Raw genomic sequence first — 22,761 nt, forward strand, 5'->3', positions numbered from 1 at the left:
TGCTTTTACCCAATAGACCGGTGTTGGAAAACGTTTTCTGCGAATTGAACGCAAACATGTCCGCTTGGAGAGAGTGCCTGAAGGAGGGCATGGAATCCTCCCAATCCACAACCCGGCCCTCCAACCTACTGAATTGAACTGAGTCGAGTGTAACAAAGTGGAGAGCCCCCCACCATGGGTCACTGGCTGACAGGCTGAGGAGGCCCACTGAGGGAGTCCCTCCCTCCCTCCCTCCCTCCCTCCCTCCCTCCCTCCCTCCCTCTGTCTTCAGGAACACCCCATGCAAATACAGTTTGGGTGCTGAGGCTCCTCTCCCTGCCTCCAAACAGCCACCTCCTCCCTACAGCTCCCCCCTTCCCCGCGCTTCGATGTCCCTCTCCATAAAACAAATCCTGTTGACTTTATACACTGGTAGCAGCAATGTTGTAGGTATACAAGAGGCCCAGATGGATGGTCCGAGGACAGTTCTAGCTCAAGCTTGTTATGTCTAGAGAAACCGTGTGGTGTCCTTGCCATTTGTGCTGGTGGGGGTGGGGGGGATCGGGAGAAGGAAGGAGAGTACATGGCCTTAGACGTTGTATTCTGAGGGTGCCCTAGGTGGGACGGGGTGCTGTGGGCAATTATCACAGTGCCCCATCTCCCTTCCCCCATCTCAGGGCCTCGGGTCTCTCCCCCCCTTCTCCCTCCCTCACTCCCTCGCCCAATAATCACCATATATAAAAATTCCAATACAGTCTTCTCGTGAAGGGGGTGGAGGAAACCCTGCAAATTTAAGTGCGACAGACGGAGACATCTGGAGGGAGGGCGGCGGAGCCAAGAAAATTCCTATAAATTTCAATTCGATGATGGTTACAATTAACTCCACAACAAACATGCGCTTAAAAGCACAACGTTGCTGGCAGTTTGGAGCAGGCCCCGAGTGCACATGAGAAAGAAGAGGATTAGGAGGGAAAATGGAGTCTCCGTTTCCTCCGCCTGAAAAGGAAGCTACACACATCCACTCATCCCCAGGCGCGCACACAGAGGGCAGAGAGTGCCCAAGCATACAGGAATGACTGATTACACACACATCCCACGCATCTCTCGTCTCTCGCCTCTAGTCTCCCACCCTCCACAGCCTTTCTTCCCCCTTCCCATCCGGAAATGCCTGGATCTGGTGTCTCTTGTGCCATACATGGAGTGGTTGCCACACTGAGAACTTGGAGAAGTGGAAAGCCTAATGAAAGGGTTAAATGAAATCATTTTGAACAGAATGGAATCTTTTTATTTTCCACAAAAATTCACAGAAATCCCCCCCATGGGGATGGGTGGGAATTGCACACACGTACGCACACGCACACGCATACATACAAAGAATGGGTTCTTGGACTTTTCGTTTTTCTTTTTTCTTCTCCCCGACATGTGTGGGGAGGGGGGCAAAGGGAAAGAGAATTGCTTGTGAAATGTATTTACAAAAATCCGGGGGAAATTTGGGGAAAGTGTTGAACTTACCCTCCCCAGCTTTCCTTTTTTTTCCCTCTCCTACACCTCCCCATTTTTTCCTTAAAAAAAAAAAAGAGGTAACAACTGCATAGACTATAGATAGAGATGTAAAAGACGGGATGGGGGGAGGGAGGGTGCAGGGAGAAAGGAGGGGTCGGGAGAAAATGTCAGGAATCTCGCACCAGAAAAGAGGGCTCAACATCTGTATAGGAGAAGACAGCTCCGTAGGTTCACAGCTGTGCACCTAGGTGCAGACGGAGGTAGGACACGAACTCTGCACACCTAACACCAAATCGAAGGTACATGAATTTCACACCATGGCAGGGTCGAGTTGCTGCTCCCCCACCCCACCCCCTTAGGAGGTGGAAAGAAATTGGGAAAGGGCTGGGGGAGGCTCCGGGCTCTCTAGTTCTCAGGCAGGGGAAGCTACCAGGTTTTTGCTCACTGGGAATGGAGAAAGGCATCATTTCTAGTAGCAGGTTAGACTCTGATGCCCACCACCCCTTTGCTCTTACCCGTCCAAATCCAACTATTCCAGTAAATTGTTGTCTTGTGTGGTTTTGCTTTCCTTTCTTTTTTAAATAAAGAGTTTTCATTTTGGCCAGAGAGGATTTCCACTGGTCATCTCCACCCACCCACCCCCAATACACATAGTCCCTGACATCCACAGTGAAAGTCACAGACCAAATGTGGAGACAGATAGCTCTGGGGAGAGACTGGAGGAAGGGGTGGGAAAACTGGGGAGCCCCACAGCCCCCCATCGGCTGACATAGTCCAGTTTTCTACTCGCAGAGAGAAGACCAGTTAGAAAAAAATAAAATAAAATAAAAATAATAAAATAATAAAATAAAATAAAATAACCTTACACCTTCTTCCCTCCCCTGACCTCCCCCTCCCAGTCCAAGGTTTACAGTAGAGCCCAGTCCAAGGTTTACAGTAGAGGGTTCCCAGAGAAATACTGCAGCCGGTCTCTGCTTAGTTTTTTCTCTTTCATTCTTCTGTTCTGAAACCAAATCTTCACCTGTCGGTCTGTCAGGTTCAGCATCCGGGACAGCTGCAGCCGCTTTTCTTTGTTGATATAGACGTTGAAGAAAAATTCTCTCTCCAGTTCCCGGATCTGGAATTTCGAATAAGGGCAGCGCTTCTTTCGGGTCCGGGGGGCGTCTGGAGGTAGGAGGGACAAGTACAAGGAGAGGGGGAAAGAGACAAGTCAGACGCCAAGGACCCCGGAAACCTGGGGAGGAGACTCCCTCCACCCGCCCCAGCCCGGACCTCGGGCCTTTTCCTTCCATCCTGACAGGGTGCTCCTGAAAGCCGGGCACAGGCAGCCTCCCAACCTCACCGGCTCCAGTTTATATGGACCAAGAGGCTCTGCAAGCGAATTTCCCCCGGAACTGCTGGGCCTGCTTATATTAATAACAGACTCATCTAGATTTGTTTGCACGTCATGAATATCAGCTATTTTTTAGAAGAGTGGAGCCAGGAAGACACAGGAAGAGGCTGGAAGGAGGGACTAGGAAGAAAGAAAACCAGTAGCTTTCTTCACATTTGCCTATATCTTCCTCTCAGTCTTCCTTCCCCTAAAGCCTCCTACACTAGGGGCCTCTTCTGTTCTGCCTAAGTTTCCCACATAGCTGTCGGGTCCTGAAGCCAAAGGAAGTGGAACGGAAAGCGGGGAAACTATTAGGTACCAGGCGTTCAACCCACTCTAGAGATCCAGGCCAGGAGCTGATCGGCAGGAAGCGAAAATGGGCACTTTTCTACGAGGCCGCCTCTCCCCGGAAGCCTGCATTTTTAGTTATTGCATTTTGCAGCTTAATAAAGCTTCGGGGCTTCTGACAGCCAGGGAAAGCCCTGCCACTACTTTCCCTAGACCCCGCAGAAGGAAAGAAAATACAAGCTTCTGTAACTGGCCCTTCACCACCACTTTCTGCCAGTGGACTGTTTTGCCCCTTGCCCTAAGGACTCCCAGACATTTCGTTTCCATTTTTAAAGAAAACCTAAAAGGACACGAAGCAAACCAGCCCTCGATTGCCATTCTTGTTTAATGTTCTGCTCAATTGCCTCTCTAGCCCCCCCACCCCCTCTCCCTCTCTCCTCTCTGCCTCACACTCGCCCTCCCCTTTCTCCCCCTCCACTCCTCCCCTCCCTCCCACCCCCCTCAGCAGTCCAGCTCCCCGATCCTTCCTTCCTTAAATGCTCCTCTAAGTTCACGATCAAAGTTAATATCGCCCGCGATGGTGGCGCTTTTAAAAATTTCACAGACTAAGGGAGATGGGGGGGGGGGTTCACAGAGCATTTCCAAAGAGCCCTTTTCCCTCGCTCCCCACCCTTTCTCCATCGTAAAAAGTCGAGTCGTTGGGAGAGAGGGCTTTGTAGGTTATAATAAAATCCTTTGAATGCTTATAAAACTCCACATAAAATCAGACCGACCCAAAACACGAGTCAACACCCCCCGCCTGCTTTCCCCTTCCGCCCTTAACCTCCCCCAGTTTACTGGCTAGGAGACTCGCTACCTACTGGAACTGGTTCCCTTGCTAGCCTCTTTGCTGGCGGAGTGGGACGAGCCGGATGAGCTGGGGTTAGTGTTCTCCTCCTCGTCCTCCGGGTCTCCTCCGGACTCCGGCCGGGGAGCTAGGACCCCGGGCTGGGGGGGATCGGGTTCTCCCTTGCCTTCTCCCTTGCCCACGCATGGGGGCTCGGCCGGCCCGTCGCTCCCACAGTAGGCATTGTCGAAGAATCGGTCGAAGGCTTGAGGCAGGACGCTGTTCTTGTTGACTGACGAATAGAAGCCGGGGCCCGGGTGGGGGGCGCTGGGGTGGTGATGGCTGCCGTAGGAGCCTTCGTTTTTCATGAGGATCTCGGTCACGGTGGAAGGAGGGAGGCATTCCCTGTGCATGAGCTCGTCCGCAGCGTAGCAGGAAGAGTAGCTGTTCCTGTGATGCCATTTCCCCGAGGTCTCCAGGCCATAGGAGACCTCCCGGACTGGGGGCACTTGGGTGGAGTAAGGGTAGGAGATCTGGCGAGAAGGGGCCTGGGGCAGGAAAGAAGAGACGGTAGAGAACTCGGGCACGTAGTAAGTGCAGCTGGGCAGATAGAGATTGGAGGCGCAGCTCCCTCTTTCGCCGAAATCAGCGCCCCTCTCTTTGCGCGACGGCGAGCAGAAGTTACCCAGGTTAACCGAGTTAAACATCGTTCTCCTTTTCCGCCTGCTCTAGATGGAGGTTTTGGACCCAGTCTAGCGAGGGGGGAAAATTTTGGGAAGGCGAGATGACGCGTTATCCGTCTTAGTCTCTCTCCCCGAGCACGTGATCCAAAGTAGATATTGTCATATATCAGTTCGGAGCACTTCAGAGACGTAGGAGGGGTTCTCTCTTAGGTAAGACCGGGGAGGTTCAGGCGATTGGTTTGAGAACACCGCAGAAACATTATGAAAATCAATTGCAGATTTGTATTCCTGTTCTCTCGTCACTCCCCTCTTCTCCATTCCAGGGAGCGAGCAAAAGGGGAGAGAGGGTTGGGGTGGGGGTGGGGGTGGGCGGACGGAGAGGGGGAGTTTGGGGGGCCAGTTAGATTTTCTTATCCCTACTGCTTTTCGCCCCTCAGGATTGGGGGAAGGGGAGGGGAGTTCTCACATATGATAAGGGGGTCTCGCTCCCTCTCCCTCCATCTAGACAGGGACTTAGGTGTGTGTGGAGGTGGGGAGGGCTGACATTCACTCCTCTCCCAATTCCATCTGGGAAGAAGTGGATTTATTCCTCTTTCTCTCCCAGGGTTTTAATGATCTCCTCCCTCATCTACACTACACACAGTAACCTGTTTGGCCGAATGAGAAAGAGTTTGGTAACTTCTCTATAGCTTCTGGATCTGGGTGCGGAAGGGGAGCACTTTCCTTTCCCTTTGGGTGAACAGCAAGGTGAGAGAAGTTTCCCAGAGGTTCTTGAGCCCAGGTTTGAGCATCCCAACTTTTTCTCACTCCTTTGCTCCCTTCTCAATCGCTTTGGGCTCTGAAATTAGTCATCTATCAGAGGGGAGAGCCAAGGAGTCCAGCCGGTGCCTGGCTAAGTCTGGGAAAAACCTCTTCTAATGTTGTGTTAAATATTTAGTGAGAGAGAGTGGCCCTGGTGAATATTTCATGCCCGCCTTTATTGTCAATCAATGCAGAGAAAACTACATCCACTGTGGATTCAAACCCCCAAACCCCAAAGAAAAAGACCGATCCAAGCCATTTGTCTTATATTTTCCTTCCTCCCTCCTACCTTTCTGGATCTGGCTCCCACATACATCCACTGCCAATTCCTTACTCCCTTTCGGGACCCACGGACCATAACCAGACAGGACTGCAGGAAAACCCCGGGGTTCTGGGAGCCTCTCTCGAGTTTTAGGGTTCCACTTTCCCCCAATTCCCTCTTCCTGGAAATGCTGGGAGATTGGAGGCTTCGAGGCGGGCCAGCGGTTGAGGTGCTGATCTAAACTGGTGGGGCCCCCAAACTTCATTAGAGGAGGCGGGTCCCAAGTTTGGGGAAAATTTCCATCTCCCAAGGCAGGGGTGGTGACAGCTGCTGACTCCCAACCCCATTTCCTCAGCGGAGTTTCTGGGTTGGAAAAGGTTTGGGTACTGAATATTTTTTGTTGTTATTGTTTCCTCACTTCCAGGCAGGCATAGTTCTTTCCTTCTCATCCCTTTGGTTTTTGGTTCCCTCTGAAAGGGCGAGTCATTTCACCAGAGTTTTCTAATGGGGGATCCTCCCTTACCCCAATCCTTCTCCCACTCACCCTCGGTCGGACCACACTGGACACAAATGAGCAGGAAAAAAGAAGTTTATTTGAAGGAATGCCAGACTTGCACTTGGTGAGAAAGAGAAAACGGCTTGGGGCTAGAAGGACATACATGGCAAATGAGACATTTCCAACAGTCTTCTCCACCCTCACCCCCCGAAAAAATGGCAATAACCCTAAATGAATTCAGACGCAAATGGTGGAGAGCAGGTTCACTAGCTTCCCTTTTGGGGGAGAAAGCTGGCCAGAACTGTGATCGTTCTGGACCTTCTAGCTAGGCGACTTGTTTTCATTTTTATTTCGTTTCCCAAGGTTTTGTTTTCTTTTGCCCATCCAGGATATGTTGGAAATGGTAGCCAGAGGAATTTCTCTAGCCTTCGTCTAGGGACCCCCTACCCCAGTCTTCCTACCCTCAAACCAAATCATCTTCGTATACTCTTTGGCGCCCGGCTGCTACTGCTGCCTGTGGGTGCTGAAAAAAAAAAAACAAAAAACAAAACTTGTACTCCATTAAAGGCAACATCTGGAGCCAGCGGTGGTCTCCGTCCCAGCCTAAGGGCTGGGCAAGCTACAGCGGACACCAGCATTCTATTGTTTTTGTTAATATCCTAATAAGCTCTCTAAACCAGGGATGAACTCAAGATCCCAAATCCCAATTTGCTTCAATCCCTTTCGAGGTGCCCCAAGCCCCTTTCATTCCATTTTGCCTTGGTTCGGAATATATGCTGAAAGAAATGGAGAGCTTTCATATTCAGAACAAATAAACACACACACATATAGCTATCAAAATTAGAAAATATAATAGAATCGGTAAAAATAAGAGTTTTAAGAAGAATGGAAAGGTCAGAGACAGCTCAGAAGTTAGCCAAAATAGTCGTTGTCTTTTTTTCTTCTCTGTCCCAATTAGAGAGTAATTTGGGCCAGGGTTTTTAATTATCATGTTAGAGAAGTATGGACTGTAGCTTTTATAGGTCCACTAGGACCCCACGGTGCTGTTTTTTTCCTGAGAAACAAGAAGATTCCCCATTCTAAGATGGGGCCTTGAGTTGGGGAAAGGAGTAGAGACACCCCTTTTTTCTAGTAATATGGAACTTGAGAGAGACAAAGGGAGTTGCCCCCACAGGTCAAGGCTATGACTCCCCCTCCTTCCCCTAGTCGAACTTCTTCCCCCATCCTAGGGCCCCTTCTCAGACCCCAGGCTGGGGGCCTGGAGGGGGCGGACTGGTTGGGGGTGGTGGTGAAGGATCAATAGCCTAAGAAGTAAATAGCTGTGAACACCCAGTGTAAAAGTGTGTGTTTGGGGGGTGGGGGCAGTTGCTGCCTTCCTGTGAGGAGACAGCTGTTCAGCCTTAGCACTTGAATTTGACCACCAAAGTTTATTCCGGGGCCACCATAAAAGTGAGACCAGCGACGGGAGGGAGCAGCCGGCGGCTCCATTTCCTTGAGACAGAAAAGAAAGAAAAAAAGTCAAAGGAGTTGGAACTATGGAAACTATGAAACTATGGGATTTCCTGAAGCAGGCGACACAGTGCTTGGGGAAGGGGTTGCTTGCTCTCTTCCCTAAAAATTCGTCCCCAAAATTAACTAAAATCTCCTTATTTAAATTTGATCTTTGTTTGCAAAAATGGGGTGGGGGGACTATTAAAACCCTTCCTTTCACTCCAGCCCCAACCCAATCAGGACTGGGTCTGGGTGGAGGGCGGGTGTGAAAAGCACATGGCTAAGGCAGCCGAGGTCACTGAGGCGTTGATTGGCAAATATGCCCATGGAATGGCCTGGCCTTCTCTTTCTGGCTCCAGAGCCCCGCCTGGGAGCCTGTCCCTGGGACTGGGCCATCTGGAGAGAGATCGGGAAGCTCTTCCTATGTCCCCTCCCATCCAGTCCATAGGCAATTCCCCGAGCAGCTCCTGGCCTGGCCGCTGGCCCCTCTATGTCTGTCTCCAGTTCTGGAGTTATGGAGTGGAGGCAGCCAGAGAGTTCTAAAGTGCTCATTTATTTCAACTCCCAGAAAATTACTCCTGGATCCTCTGCCTCCCCACCTCCCCACTGAGTAAAGTTGCTCTTTCATGTCAGAGTCAGGAGAGTAAGACAGGCTGAGGGAATAAACTAATTTCCCCCCTTTTTTTATCAGAGGGAAGGGGGGCAAATATCCCCATACCCTCCTCTACTTTCCCTCCTCTTCCACTCACTCACCTACAGGGAAAATGAGGGTGTTATGACACAGGAAAACTTAACAGTGGAACAACGTAGTAAGTCACTCCAGTCCTGAAACCGGTGCTGGCCCCTGCCCTGGGTTCCCTGCCTATATCGTGTTCCCTAGATTCAGCGGCTGATAGACAGCTACAATTTCTTCAGGTTCCTTTGGCTATTCTAAACTCTCTAGATAGGTTTGTAAGTCTTTGGGTTCTCCTCTCCCAACCTTGTATCTCTGAAATCTCTTAAAGAAAGGGGGGAAAGCATCTCTTCAACGGGCCTTATGCTTCTGAAGTCTGAGGAAATCGTGGAGGCTATAAAGTGGGGAGGCTCTCCTTTCCTTCCTAGTTTCCTCTTGATGCTTCTTGTTTCCTCTCATATTTGGGGGAACAGTTCTTTCTTCCCGAAGGCAGTTGGGCAGCTTCTTTAGGAATAAGAAGAGCCCAGACTGGTTTCTTTAAGTAAGAAGAGTATGGGGTGGGGTGGGGATAATGGGGGCCAACCCCAAGTGTCAGAAATTAGTGTCACTGGAAGGACCCAAGTCCGAAGGACCTGAGGACAATTCCAAGGGGGAAATGGGTCACTTAATTCTCTTCTTAGACCTGAGCTCTAAGTTTGGTTTCACGTGGAATCAATAAAGCAAAAAAGGAGAGAAGATAGAGAAGACTGCAAATCATGCAAAGATGGTTTGAGTATTGGGAGGACCGGTAATTTACTTTATATTTATTTTCTTTTCCTTTCCTTTCCTTTTCATATTTCTTTGTAGGTTATTTTATTTCCTCTTTTCTATTGAGGATGTATTTCCCTGTGCATGAGTTATTCGGCTTTTCAGGGAGAATCTGCCCAGATCTAATGTGGAGGCTAGTGGCTGGTGGCCTGGCAGAGATTGTCTCCGTTTCAGTTTGGGGCCCTGGGGAGCTGCTGCAAGGAACAGAGTGGAATGAAATGGGGTAGCAGCCCAAGCCTAAAACTACCCCGACTCTTGTTTCTTCTCTAGAACCCCTCTGGCTCTCCCACTCCCCGCCTGGGCTGAAGCTTCATTTCAGTAGATGGGAAAGGACTAGCCTGCCAGGAACTGTAGGAACAGTTGGGTTGCGGGGAAAACTCCCTAGCTAACCACCTCTCTCAGTCTCAACCCCGCATCCCTAGCCAGAAAAAAAGATAACAAAAAGCATTGAGCAGTGCAAGTTCATTTCTGCCATTTTAAAAAGCCCATTTTACAAGTTGGTTTCATTGGCTCATTTGCCAGACGCCCTAAAAGCAAGGCTATAGGAAACATGTGGACTAGGAGGAAGTCTTTCTTCTTTGGAAGCAAGAAATATTCTGCCCCATTTACTTATTGCACAGGCACAGAAAAACTGATTCTCCCCATTTCCACCTGGGACACCTGAACGCTGGCTATAGCTAGGACCTCAAAACTCCTAATTCAAAAGAAGATTGAGAGGAATGAGAGAGAGAGAGAGCACTAGGGAGAGGAGAGGTGAGGAGGGAGGACAAGGGAAAGAGAAAAGGAGAAGACAAAAGTGACAGAGGAAGAGGAAAAAAGGGAAAGAGAGAGGAGAGACAGAGTAGAGGTGAATGCAAAGAGGAGAGCAGGAGAGGTGAGAGGGGATAGACTGCCGGATGCCATTCTCCCTTTTTAGCGCCTACTTAAAGTCTCCTACCCAGTCCTCCATGATCAAAGTGAGATGGCGGCATTTTTATGAGATCAACTTCAGGGGCTCTTAACGTGTAATCAGACACCTGGGTCGAAAATGAAAAGGGTAGAAATAACCCCAGAAAGAAGAGAAAGGTGGTGATGTCACTTAGTGAGGAAAATCAGATGAAACTTACCAAGAAAATTCTGGTGACCAAGAATGTTTACAAATTGTTTCTGCTTCTAGCAGGAAATCTCATCCATCCTTCCACCAGTGACTCCAAAGTGGAAATGTCTTTTCTTGTTCTTTGTAGAGTAGCAGCAGTGGGCATATCCAAGTATGGCTCTAAAGCCCCCTGGATTGATAGGCATGATATAGAGGTACTAGTCCTGGTACTATGAGAGAAAGAGTGAGTGTGCAGAAGAGTACTGCATCCATCATATACTAGTTATTATGCCAGCTTCTTTTATTTTGGTCAACTTTTGGATCACTTTCCATGATCTTTCTCTGTACCTCAAGCCAGAAGGCTTCAGATAAGGAATTTACACCAGAGAATGATTGCCTGGCCCCAAGCTTCGGGAGCCTTATTGCTATCAAGCATTGTCCATTGTATGGACTTTTAGCTGTGTACATTTGAGAAGCTGAGAGATTGATGGCTCCTTGTTTGGCCGTGTGAGCGTGTTGCACGGATGTGTAGGTGTGTGTCCTTCATATATGAATGTTTGGGATTTCTGTGAAGCTAGTTGTGTGTTTTGCATACATATGTTTTTACACATTATGTTGTCTGTATAGTAATATGAATGTGCTGGAAGTGGATCTACATGAATATCCTGGATGAGTGTATGTGTATACATGTGCACATCTACGTACATGAGTAGAGTGAGTAAGCTTGCTTGTATATATGCCTAGTTACTTTACTATATTGGTTTCTGCATATATTTATAATCTATCTATATATATAATAACATATGGCTCTGTTATGTGTAAATGGATAGGTTAATGTGCTGTGATGGATTGTACATTATGTGTACTGGAGTGTAATATGCTTCTGCGTTCATGGGCGCTCATCCCTATGGACAATAGGCTTTGGGCACGATTTTCTTTTCAGTGAATCTGAAGTGGAGAAATGTGTATCAATGTGCAGAGTCTTCACCCATTTCTCCCTATGCTTTATAGTCATGTGTACTGTGTATATGTATTTGTACCCAGAAGGGATGGCATATGCTTATGTCTGGGTGAGTGGGGGATCCAATAATAAGTTTGGTTTCTCTGTAAAAATAGTTCTTGAGGGCTCCCTGATCTCTCTTATTTACCTGTACCCTTACTCTCTTTGAGAACCTAATCTCTGTCTTGTTGAACCTCTGAGAGCACTCACAAAATCCCCCGAAAGAGTCCTCAGTAGCCTTGCTGGCTTCCCTTCTCTTCAAGTGGACCCCAAATTCTACATTTTCTTCCAACTTTTGGTTCGGAGATGAGACATCTTGCCTTCCCAAAATATTTAAGACTTCATAATGATATTGCTTTCAGTTTAAGAGATAAGGACAGGTAAGGACTGATCAGTTCTGATAGGGTGCTAGAGTTCCCTCCTCCAGATACTTCCCTTTGTTCCAAGGGTTAATGGATGAGGAAAAGGCATCCCCACATACCCCTAACACTTGTCTTTTCTGAATGTTAAAAATAGTATGCCTGGGGAGGGTAGAGATGGATACAGATGATAATCAGGAGGGTGTGTATCCCAGGTTTGCCTGAAAAATTGTCCTATTCAACTCTTTAATTCTTTCAATCCCACTTCCAGTTAGCCAAACTAGCAAGGAGAATCGAGCTATAGAAAAAATTTTGTTTCTTAGATTAGTTTTCTTGTGGGACATGCTTATGTCTATTTCCAAGGGGCCAGGAACTTGTTTTTTAAATCCACAAAACTTTAAGGACAACAAAGAAATAGAAAATCCTCTTACTTTGTTTTCTATTTGGGGAGTGGAGGATCTGAGGGAACTGAGGGAAATAGGGACTAGACTAGAGAGTAGAGATCTCTATCAATCCCGGAGACACTGGGGCCTGAACTGGTGGGATTAAATTCCCAATCACAGCGGAAATATGGGGGTAAAGGGAATGTAAATGGGAGAAAGGGGGTGTATTAGAGTGAGGTAAGAGGACAGGCAGAAAGGCAAATCTCAGGGCAAAGTCGGCTTCAATCCAAGGAGCCGGTTCCTTCATTTTCCCCCATTCTGTTGTCTCCCTCCTTTTCCTTTCCACTGGGAGTTTATTAGAATTTTTTTTAAAGAGGTCATTCTGGATTTGAGCTCCAGAGCAGGTTGGAGACATTTGGCAAGATGTTGGAAAGTATCCATGTGGAGAAACTAAAAAGAACTTCAGTTGGAGGATCAGAAAAGAAATCCCACTTTTCCCTCCCTTCAAACACTCATGCTAGCTGGCTCTTTACCCAAAGGATGATCAATTTCTTCCCTCCTCCCCCTAATCCGGTAGCTACCACCCAGACAGGCCCAATCCTAGAGCTCCTATAGCCTTCGGGTAATCAGACTCAGGATTCACTTCTCTCTCCTATCCAATTCATTCTCAGCTCTCTCCTTGATATCATACCAAACCCTAGTTTGTTTGTTTGTTTACCCAGTCTGGAGGCACCAAGGTCCAGTACAAGCAACCCATATGGTGTCCATTTGGCCAAAGTTTTATCTCCTTCGCCCCTCTTTCACCCAATCTTTGCTAATTTCAATTTTAAGATGCTTCTTTCTGGGTCTCACTCCCCTCTTCCCCGACTGAGCTAATAAATGAAAAATTAAATAAAGAAATAAATCTCCTCCCTTCCATTCCCTCCCCCTTTTCCTCTCCCCCTTACCGAGTGCGCTTCATTGTTTTTCTGAAGGAAATCGTAATGTTCAGACATTTAAGCTGAAAATGGACTTTTCTTTATGACGTTTAATTTCCTCTCCAACTCTTACGACCTGCTCAGCATCTTGCAGGAATAGTATGGATTTGAATTCAGAAGAGAGAAAGGAGGAGGAGGAAAAGAAGGAGGAGAAAAAGAGGAAGACGGAGGGAGGGGGAGGGGAGGGAGAGAGAGAGAGAGAGAGAGAGAGAGAGAGAGAGAGAGAGAGAGAGAGAGAGAGAGAGAGAGAGAGAGAGAGAGAAGAGAAGAGAAGAGAAGAGAAGAGAGGAGGGAGGGAGGGAGAGAGAGAGAGAGAGAGAGAGAGAGAGAGAGAGAGAGAGAGAGAGAGAGAGAGAGAGAGAGAGAGAGAGAGAAGGAGACGGAAGGGAGAGACAGACAGGGGAGGAGGGAGGATAGGAGGGAGGGAGCTACCGAAAGAGACAGAGCAGAGGAAGAGACTCTAAGGGAGAAAAGAGAAAAGTTTCCGGGCAGTCTTTCAGTCTTCATTACCTCTGCTTCCATTTCCGCTGCTTCCGCTGGGGTTAGGGGCTGCATGGTTTCGCCCCCACCCCCAATAAAGGGAGGGGTGAGGCCTTAGGGGGAAAAGGCCCCAAAGAGGCCAGTGTTTACAAGACCAGAAATGCCACGGCCATGTCCCTGGCCCAGAGAAAGCCCTGAAAATGGAGGACTAACGCCTTCCTTATAAGGTACGGTGCTAACTTGACCTTCACTTTGTAATGGCGCCCCCCGCCCACCCAGACTGCCAGCGGGCAGCCAAAGTCTCTGGACAAAACAGGAAAGAGAGGAATGGGGCAGCTGAGAAAGAACTACCAAGGCACCACTCTTCTTCTTCATCATCATCTTCATTTATCTTCTCTCTGTCGGTCTCCTTTCTCCATTGTCCTTTTGTTCTTTCTTGGTATTTTCCCCTCCTTTTATTTAGTTCTTTCCTTCTTTCTCCCTGGCTTTCTTTCTCTTCTTATCTCCCTCTTTTCCTTCCTCTCTGCTTATTTTTTTCTCTCTCCTTGTTCATCCATGTTTCTTCTTTCTCTTGCCTCCACTCCCACCTTATCCCCACCTCATTCTCTCTCCAGTTTCAAAGACAAGAAGAAACATTTCCAATCCTTTCCTAGAACTGATCCTTTTTTATCACAGGAAAAAAGTTCCCCAGAGGGCAGTTTAACTTGGGAGGCAAGTGCCAGAAAATAAGGAAGATTTGAGGGAGAGGGACTTTTCTGGGAATTCTTAGACCAGAAGCTCAAATAGAGATAGCCATGAACTTGTCGCCAATGTGATCATTTTTTTCTCCCTCTAATCTACACTCTTACCTCCTCCAATTTAATAGCTCCTCCTAGCTGGGCCTCAAGAACCGAGACTGAAAGGACAATGCATTTAGTGTGTGGGTGTGTGTGAGAGGGGGCACACACAGAGTGAGGTGAGGAAACGAAATTCGGCTGGCCCAAGGCCGATTAGTTTGTGGCTCTGAATTATTTTTTTTCCCTGCTTGACTGTCACAACCTCCCTTCCCCAACTTTGGGACTACGAGAAGAGAAATTCTAAAGCAGCTCCTTAGATGCATATTTGCTTTGCACTCCTTCCTACAACTCCCAGACTGGTAAGAATTAGGGGTTTCATCAGAAACACCCCCCCAACAACAATAACAAAACAAAGAAAAAGGGGAACGGCTGTTGTCTCTCACTGGTTTGATTGTATCCGATCCTCATCTCCAAGGCCTCTTGCCTAATAAACTCTAATCATATCCTATGCAGCTATAAAATGAGATTATCGACACCCATATAATTATGTATTATTCACTTAATTGTGATGATTAAAAAACATCAGGGGCTAGGTCTACACTGGCAAAGGCAAACTAGGAATTGAGAGCAGATCATGGCGGGAATTGTGCCTAAGGACACGAGGACCTTAAATCCCCCTTTGTTTTAGGATCCGAAGGACCTGGATCACTGCTTATTTTTTAATCTGCCCATGGACCTACATTTCTATCCCGAGTTATAGGAATATCTAATTTTCAAAAGGGTGTGTATGTGTATGTAATACATATATACATAATATAGCCACACATATAAAAATAGATATTAAGACTATGCATTCTTTTCCTCTTCTTTTGCTCCTTTCTCTCCCTGCAAATACCCAAGAAATGATCAGACTATAGGAGTGAAAATATCTTCTCTTCAAACACATATAGATACAACTATCCAGATAATTGTCTAAACTCTTTGTTTTACAAGGCTGTGTATACCCTCCAGGATGTTATCTGGAAGCCCTAGAATGTATGTGGAGAAGGGAGGGAGAAGACTGAATTTCAAATGGAAGACCTCTGAACAATTTTTTTCATCTTACGTTCTGAGACTTTAAAGTTCTGTTTAGTGTTACAGGTTCTTCAGTAGAGGATCTTTGTTTCCCTTTAGTCATATTTTTTCTCTCACTCCTGACCCCCCCCCTTTTTTGGTCCCTTTAAAAGAGGCTCAGATCATCTTCTGCTCTTAATAGATGACTATAAAAATAAAATTAATTCCCCCCCTGCCCTTTAATATCAATATCTCTCCATTAAGTGTGATCATGGGCAAGAATAAACAGAGAATTAAGTGCTGTAGCCCAATGCTGCAATTACACCCAAGTTATTTTATTTTATTTTATTTTATTTTCATTGAACCAGGTTTATCTTGGGGTATACGCTTTACAATGGGGAGGGGAGCTTTTTTTTTTTTTTTACAAGCTCTTTGGGCCTGAGCCAGTTCTGATCACTGAGAGAAAACCTAAAATAAGCCAGAAAGAAAGAGAAAGAGATGAGCACAAACAATGTGAAAAGAGAATCAGGGAGGGCAACTGAAAGAAAGAAAAACAAGGCTCAGAAAGAAATAGGAATACACAGAAACAAGAGGATTTACACAAAGAGAAAAGAGAGAGCAAATGGAGCTAGAAAGACATATAGAGAATTACATGTAGGGTTTATATAAACATGATTATTCATCTCTTTTTTCATTCTGAATTTTTGAGTCCTCAGAAAGGAGGAAAGAGGATGATTCAGAAACAAGATTTCAGTAAGGTTACAAGAGAAAAATCAGAAGAAGAAACAATTACCCAAACCCCCAACCAATATTTCTCTTCTCAGATAAGTAGACAGGGGTCCTGCTCCCCAATTCCCCTTCCATTAGAAGAGATTTGTCCCATTCTCCCTGTCCCCCAATCATTTCTGGGGACCCATTAAGTTCCTCTCCCTATCACCCAGTCTCTCCCTGTCTCCCTTATCCTTTCCATCTTTATGATGAGGCTTGTTAACAAGACCAGCCAGCCGGCTACATATATCTCTACTGAGCCCGCTCAGGCGTGGAGCTGGCGGCTGTAGGTAACTACCAATGCACTAATTAATTGATTCCCTCAGATAGTAAAATACCATCATGTCTACACAGAAAGTCACCAACTCATAAAAATATCTTTACACACATATCACCAGAATATGCACATATATAGTAAGTACTTAATAAATACTTTATCTATTTAATAAATACTTTATATATTTAATGATCATTTAATATATATCTCCACATTGATTTTAAATCTGTAATATTATATATGTATATATTCCCAGATTGGTTATATATAATACATTGTATGTAATCTCTGTTTCTGTGTGTGTGTAGTGTATGTGTGTGTGTGTGTGTGTGTGTGTGTGTGTGTATGTATTTGTCCCCAGTTTTTAGCTGCTTCAAGAGAATATCTGATCTAAAGTAATTTAGGGGAATAAAATAAAGTTGCCTCTCTATTTAAAAAAAAATTACTGTATATGTAATTAAATCCTGTAAGAAAAGAAAAATCACCGTTGGAAGAGGGTTTGGAGGAAGAGTAAATTATTTAACGTCCCCTAAAGCTTTTGTAGACTCTGCCTTGGGACAAGGAGCTAATCCAGAATCTGGGCAAACTGGAATGGTTTGATTTCCATATGCAGGAAAGGAAGCTACATCAGGTGGTACCTTTCAGAAGCAGACTGTAAAAGACTTTGGAATCCTAGTCTGAAACATTCCATGGACCTGAAAAGGCCTTCCTCCTCTCCTCTTCTAATACTGGAAACCCCTTTGGCATTTCCTGATCTATGAGAACACTGTAAGATCTAGCAGTATTTATTAAGACAGGGAGGAACTCCGAGCCAAGATCTACCTACCCTATGTGTTCAGAAAAAACGACTGAAGGGAGTTGGGGTTGTTCAGTCTCTAGATCTTTTGCTCTCCCTGCTTTCTACAGCTTCCAATAATTTATTATACTTGGGCTGAGGCAAGAGTGTTGTGATGATGACTATACAAGCAGAATATAATTATAAGCAATATGCTTACCCACATAATTATGCATTTTGACACCTGAAAACAAGATTTAGAAAAACAAATAAAGATGGAAGATAGAGGCACTAAATATAGAAACACAGATTGTATGTATAGAAGTCATAGTAGCTATAGATAAGAACTATGGCAATCAAAAGAAATGTAAGATACAGGAACAAGACACGGATATAAATATAGATATGCTCCGAGATTAGATCGCTGGTTAAAGTTAGGTCATCCCTCCTCCCTACCTTATGAATACAGAAAAATGCACACTGCCTCCATTCATATTATAGATGTAATGTAGAATATCTTCTTTATCTATTGGAATTGCATGAAATTTGGGCACACTGATGGAAATAGCAAATTGCCTATAAGAGTGCCCCTTTTGCCTCTAACTCCCATCTGCTTTTTTTTTTTCTCACCAGGAAAAAGAGGATAGTTTTCTTACCTGTTGTTGGTGAGGGCCAGGGTAGCTTCCAGCCTAAGCAGGACAGAGCAACTTACTCATGGCCACCCATGGGTCCCTGCCCTACCAAGCCCTCTGACTGAAAGCAAGAGAATCTTATCTGATTGTGGATAAAAACAATACATCACAGGGGCTCAAATCGTCCTTGAACACACACCTTTTCTTCATGAATTGCTAGAATCTGGTGTCAGGAAGATGAACTCTACTCTCTACAATGTACTGGAAACATTACTAACCAGTTTCCCTTCTCAAAGGCCCAGAACTAGAATTCCTGGGATTTGTGATACTATTGACTCCCTGAATTCTGGGGTTCCCTGGGCAGGGCCTAGAGATTTGTCCTTGGAAGCAGAAGGAAAGGAATGTCTGGGCTGTGTGAAACAGGCAGAGACAAGTACCTATCAGTTCTATTCAAGTAAGACACATGGAACTGGGATGAATCGGGTTTGGCTTAAACTGTGAGGTAATTTTGTGGTCAGAGAAGGGTGACTGGGGACTGAGAGGCTTGGACCAACAGCCGTCTCTGGGTCACTGGAAGCCTTTAATGCTGAGCTGAGGTTAGGATTTGGTTACAAATTCCTGTGATATGGCCAGGAGCCTGAAATCTCCCATCTGCAGAGCTCTGGGAGACAAAGATGGATTTATCAATGGCATATAACACTCTTACTAGCATAGGTCATCCCAGCCCTTCTCCTAACTTCAAGAGGAGCTCCCTCTTGGCCAGTTCAGAAAGATTGTGTGTCAGTGTGTGTCATGTGTGTGCCTGCGTGTGTTGGAGACCGAAGAATACTCAGTTTTCCAACAAGGCTCTCAGGAAGTCTATCTTCCATTGTGTCTTCACAACCCATTCCTTTCTTATCTTACTACATTATATCACTTGTATTGTGTTGCATCGCACTGTGAATAAACTGTGATCCATTCTTAGATTCTACATTCTTATAAGCACGTGCCAAGTTCAGTTACCTGACAGCCGGTAGAGAACAGAGAACCAGAATGCTGCACCTTCGGCTACATTAGAGCCTTTTGGACCTTCAGGGAGCAGGGCTATGCTGGTATCACAGCCACCTCGGTGGAGCTGCTACGGTCTGAACTTCAGAGACTGAAGTCTAAATAGCGGCTGGGTGGAGAGCAGCCCCCAGCGTCCTCTGGGTGCCCCATCCATCACAGGCTCCAACACTTCTTTTGTCTCAAAGGAGCTGCCATTGGAGTGGGCAGGGCGCCGGGGGGCGGCACTGTGGAGCTCCGGGGCAGCTTGGAAAAGGAGTTTCGGGGTTCAGAAAATGCTAGCACTGATTGCGGAACAATGTTCCCGAAGCTGACAAAGCCTGCAGAGAGTGCACGGAGTGCCTATGCTGGCGGACTGTACTTCTAGGCATATGGCCCTCTAAAGACTTGCCTACGTACTCTTCTTGCACACTACAGCTCAGGCGCACAATCACATACAGAAACGGCCGAACATAAACATATTCCAGAAGTCTGGTCACAGACAGAGAAATCTATTGACTGGTTTTTTTGGTTGGGTACTGGGGCAAGGAGGGCAGCGTCAAGGGACTTTTCTCTTTGACGGATCCTGTCTAGTCCGTGCTAGAATCTGCATAGGGAGCGAGCTAAAAGAGGGCCTTGAGAACTTTCTTTTGTTGCCCAGACGAAGACCCAAGTACCAGCTCCTGGAAGCCGGCTCAGTAAGGATCGATCGTCCGCCTCCGCTTTGAGCGGGAAGCAGTGTGTATTAGCGTCGCTTGGGCGCTGTGGAGCCGCCGGGCCTGTCTGCGGCGGCTCAATATTAGGCTTCTTTAAATAGCTCAGGGACCAATGCCGTTTACACTGGCAAAGCTGGTCAATTGCGCGAATTATTAGCTCCAAAACCGATCATTTCATACGCATCATTTATATCCACTCTGATTCTCTCTCTCTCTCTCTCTCTCTCTCTCTCTCTCTCTCTCTCTCTCTCTCTCTCTCTCTCTCTCTCTCTCTCTCTCTCTCTCTCTCTCTCTCTCTCTCTCTCTCTCTCTCTCTCTCTCTCTCTCTCTCTCTCTCTCTCTCTCTCTCCCCCCCTCCCTCCCTCCCTCTCTCTCCCTCTCCTTCCTGGGGTGCTCATGGGGGAATTTTATTTCTGAGAATGGTGTGGGGAGAAAAGAAACAGTCTGTACCTTTCCTGATATATTCTACAATCTCTCTCCAAGGGAATCCAAACCTGTGGAGAACACAGCTGTTTGGGTCCTATATCCCCATTATCCCTTCCACCTGGTTCCCTGGAATGGAGGCAGCAGTACAGTCAGAAAAGCCAAGACAGGGGGAAATAAGTGGGATATTTCAAACAAAGGGAAAATATTGGTCTTAAATCTCCAAAAGAATTAGGTCAAAGTGAATTATTTGAATTATCTGAATAATGATCTTTGTTTTGAGCTTTGGAGGTAAGGAGACAAGCCCCTTGCCTCCTCCTGTTGAAGGCAAAGACCCCGAAACAGACTTATTTCCATTCTAGTGCCTTCCGTTGCCCTCACACCTCTCATGTCCACTGGGACATTTCCAACTCTGCCTGAACTCTATTGGCTGTTTTTCCAAACCTCTCCTGTTTCCAAGAAAGGACCACCAGGACGGCTCAAACATTGCATGTTGAGAGCAGTAGAGATTGTGCCCCCCCCCCCCCCAGTTGCATACAACATCGACAGACTCTAGCATTCATTCACACACTTATTGGAGAACATTTGTGAAAAGAGATTCTTATTGCCAAGTGGCCATCTCCTATTCGAATGGGGGGGGGGGGAGCGGGGGCGGCGGTTCTTGCTTTAGGAATAGAATAGTAAAAAACTGGCTTGCTAGAGAGACGTCTCTCTAGTTCTCGGATAGGAGTTGAGGGAAGGAAATAGTAGGACCGAGAGCCGAGGAAGAGGGAGACCGCAGGAAACCCGGAGCAACCGAAAGGAAACTGGAAAAAATGGTTCTGGGCTCTGGGCAGCTAATTGTGAGCATTAATCCCGTAAGACATTAAAGGAAAAGGAGTCAGCTCCTGCCTTCAGCACTCGCCTTTTCCGGGGTGAGGGCTGTAAGGAGGAGACCATTTAATAGACTCAGAAGCGCGTATTTGTAAAACATATGGACCTTCTCTTTAGAAGGGTTTCTTCAACGATGAACAGCAATTCCTCCTCCTTTTCCGAAGTCAGCGATTCAAGAGTCACTCTGTTAGGTGCCACGAAATGTTCCCATCCTGGGCCCCCCAATTCTCTCTTTCGAAGAGACTCCCACCTGCAGGTGAGCCAGGACTTCTCCGGATCTCTACAGGTTCTGACTTCCCTTTCCAGTCTAGTAGCATATGCTCCCTCGTGCCTGCACACTGTTTTAGTTCTATTCTCTCCCTTCCTCTCCCTCCATTACTCTTGTTGCCGCGCTACCCTTCCCCTAACAGGCGAGTTTACCGCCCCCATTTTATCTCTGCCTTTAATTATTTGGAGCTAAAAGATGACAGATGCCTCAACTAATCGAGGTTGCTCTCTCTGTCTTCCTGGTGTTGCTGCTGCCGCTGCTGTTATTTTATTATTATTCATTATTTTTTATTATTCACCTGACCGGGGAGAAAGGTGGAAATAAAGAGCGGACTCGGGAGGCGAGTTTTCTGGCTTCCTCCCTCCCTGATGAGGGCAACGGGGCGAGAGGAGCCGGTTTGCTTTTATTGTTCTCAGAAAATCACATCGTCATACATTCATGTTTTAATTATTATTAATATTAATATCGTGAAGCGACTTTGTACAAGGACTATATAAAGCTGAAACGTGCTAGAGACAGACATTTGTATAGGGACCCTACAGAGAACTAGCGAGAAGTGGGGGGGGGGACGCAATAACAACAGCGAGAAAAACTAGACAAAGTACACGCAGGAATAGGGGCGACAGAACACTGGGAACAGAGACACAGACTGACAGAATCTCACAGAAGAGTCGTATTTAAAGCAATGGGGAAGAGGGTATTGCATATTATCTTTGTAGTTCTTTCCATCAGCTCGCTGCCCCTTTCCCACCCATTTCCACATTTGAGGGTTGGACAAATTGAGTTTGCAGATTCAATCTCAGATGTTAAGTGTAGATCTTAGAGAGGTGACCAGCTGCTAGGGGCTGTGGGTGGGTGCAAGTGGGGGGAGAATATGAGTGGGTCTGAATATATCTGTGTCTGTGTCCTGTGATTGTGTATGAACAGATGTCGTGTGTCTTCCTGGTTTGTATGTGAATGAATGTGTGTAAAGTGTGTGTGTGTGTGTGTGTGTGTGTGTGCAATCAGGAGAAAGAACAGGTGTAAGGAAGGATGTGTGAATGTGCATGTTTGTGTGTTGTGTGCTTGGCTTTTCTGTGACTACATACATGTGAGAGTGCCTGTGTGTGAATATATAGGTGTGTCTATTTGGGTGCATGTGTATGTCTCTGTGAAGGCTGTCAGACATACCAGTGTGGGTGTCACTGCCTGGCCCGGAGAAAACTGTTGGAGATCTTCTCGGAGAGAAGAGTTGTCTTTCTTTCTGGAGAGGGGGCAGTCACTCTCCCAGGACCCTCCTGAGAACTTGATACCCTGTCTCCTTGCCTGTTGATCTACTCTACAATTCCCTAGAGTTTGATACTCTCATCCCCATGGGAGGTACCCAGAATCATTGACTTATTCCTAGAAATTAGGAGATTTTAGAAGCAATCAAAATCTCTGCCAAAAGGACCAGGAACAGGAAGCTTTTTAGAGCCACCCACCCATCTGGAGGTTATGCTGGGGCTCTAGTTTAGTTTATTTACAAAAATTTTGTTCTAATGGAATCATGATGACATTCTTAAGGAATTCTTTTAAAAAGAAAATTATATGAAATCTCACTTAGTCTTCACAAGGACAGCTCTTCAAGGATCTTCCCCGTTTGGCCTTTTATTTCATCTCTCCACCATGGTCCACTTAGGGAGAGGGTAGAACCGGAGAGAAATGGAGACAAAGGGCAACATTTGGGGGGTCAGGGGTTGT

General features: G+C 46.4%; 1 protein-coding gene and 1 long non-coding RNA gene across 3 annotated transcripts; both read right to left on the bottom strand.

The window, feature by feature from the left end:
• Positions 1-669: 669 nt before the first annotated feature.
• On the bottom strand, positions 670-4,980 carry HOXC11 (homeobox C11). 2 transcript variants are annotated; one of them, XM_056798027.1, is made up of 2 exons: positions 3,999-4,980; positions 670-2,646 (listed from the first exon to the last, which is right to left on the bottom strand). In XM_056798027.1, exons 1-2 carry the CDS (start codon positions 4,673-4,675, stop codon positions 2,265-2,267), a joined length of 1,059 nt encoding a protein of 352 aa, XP_056654005.1. In that variant the 5' UTR covers positions 4,676-4,980; the 3' UTR covers positions 670-2,264. The 2 variants fall into 2 exon arrangements, with proteins under 2 accessions (XP_056654005.1, XP_056654006.1); XM_056798028.1 differs by having other exon boundaries at positions 2,339-2,646; positions 4,003-4,979.
• Positions 4,981-5,952: 972 nt separating this feature from the next.
• On the bottom strand, positions 5,953-13,194 carry LOC130454394 (uncharacterized). Its single transcript, XR_008912037.1, has 3 exons — positions 12,946-13,194; positions 10,288-10,446; positions 5,953-7,701 (listed from the first exon to the last, which is right to left on the bottom strand). It is a non-coding gene; the product is annotated as an uncharacterized LOC130454394 (long non-coding RNA).
• Between the last annotated feature and the right edge of the window lie 9,567 nt (positions 13,195-22,761).

This window comes from Monodelphis domestica, chromosome 5, assembly GCF_027887165.1.
Source record: "Monodelphis domestica isolate mMonDom1 chromosome 5, mMonDom1.pri, whole genome shotgun sequence".
Lineage (NCBI taxonomy): Eukaryota > Metazoa > Chordata > Mammalia > Didelphimorphia > Didelphidae > Monodelphis > Monodelphis domestica.

Excerpts from the sequence above, each read along its gene's own strand:
- HOXC11 (XM_056798027.1), bottom strand. The coding sequence starts at position 4,675 with ATGTTTAACTCGGTTAACCTGGGTAACTTCTGCTCGCCGTCGCGCAAA. Across the intron at positions 2,647-3,998 it reads AAGGGAACCAGTTCCAGTAG|ACGCCCCCCGGACCCGAAAG; the intron begins GTAGCGAGTCTC and ends TCCTACCTCCAG.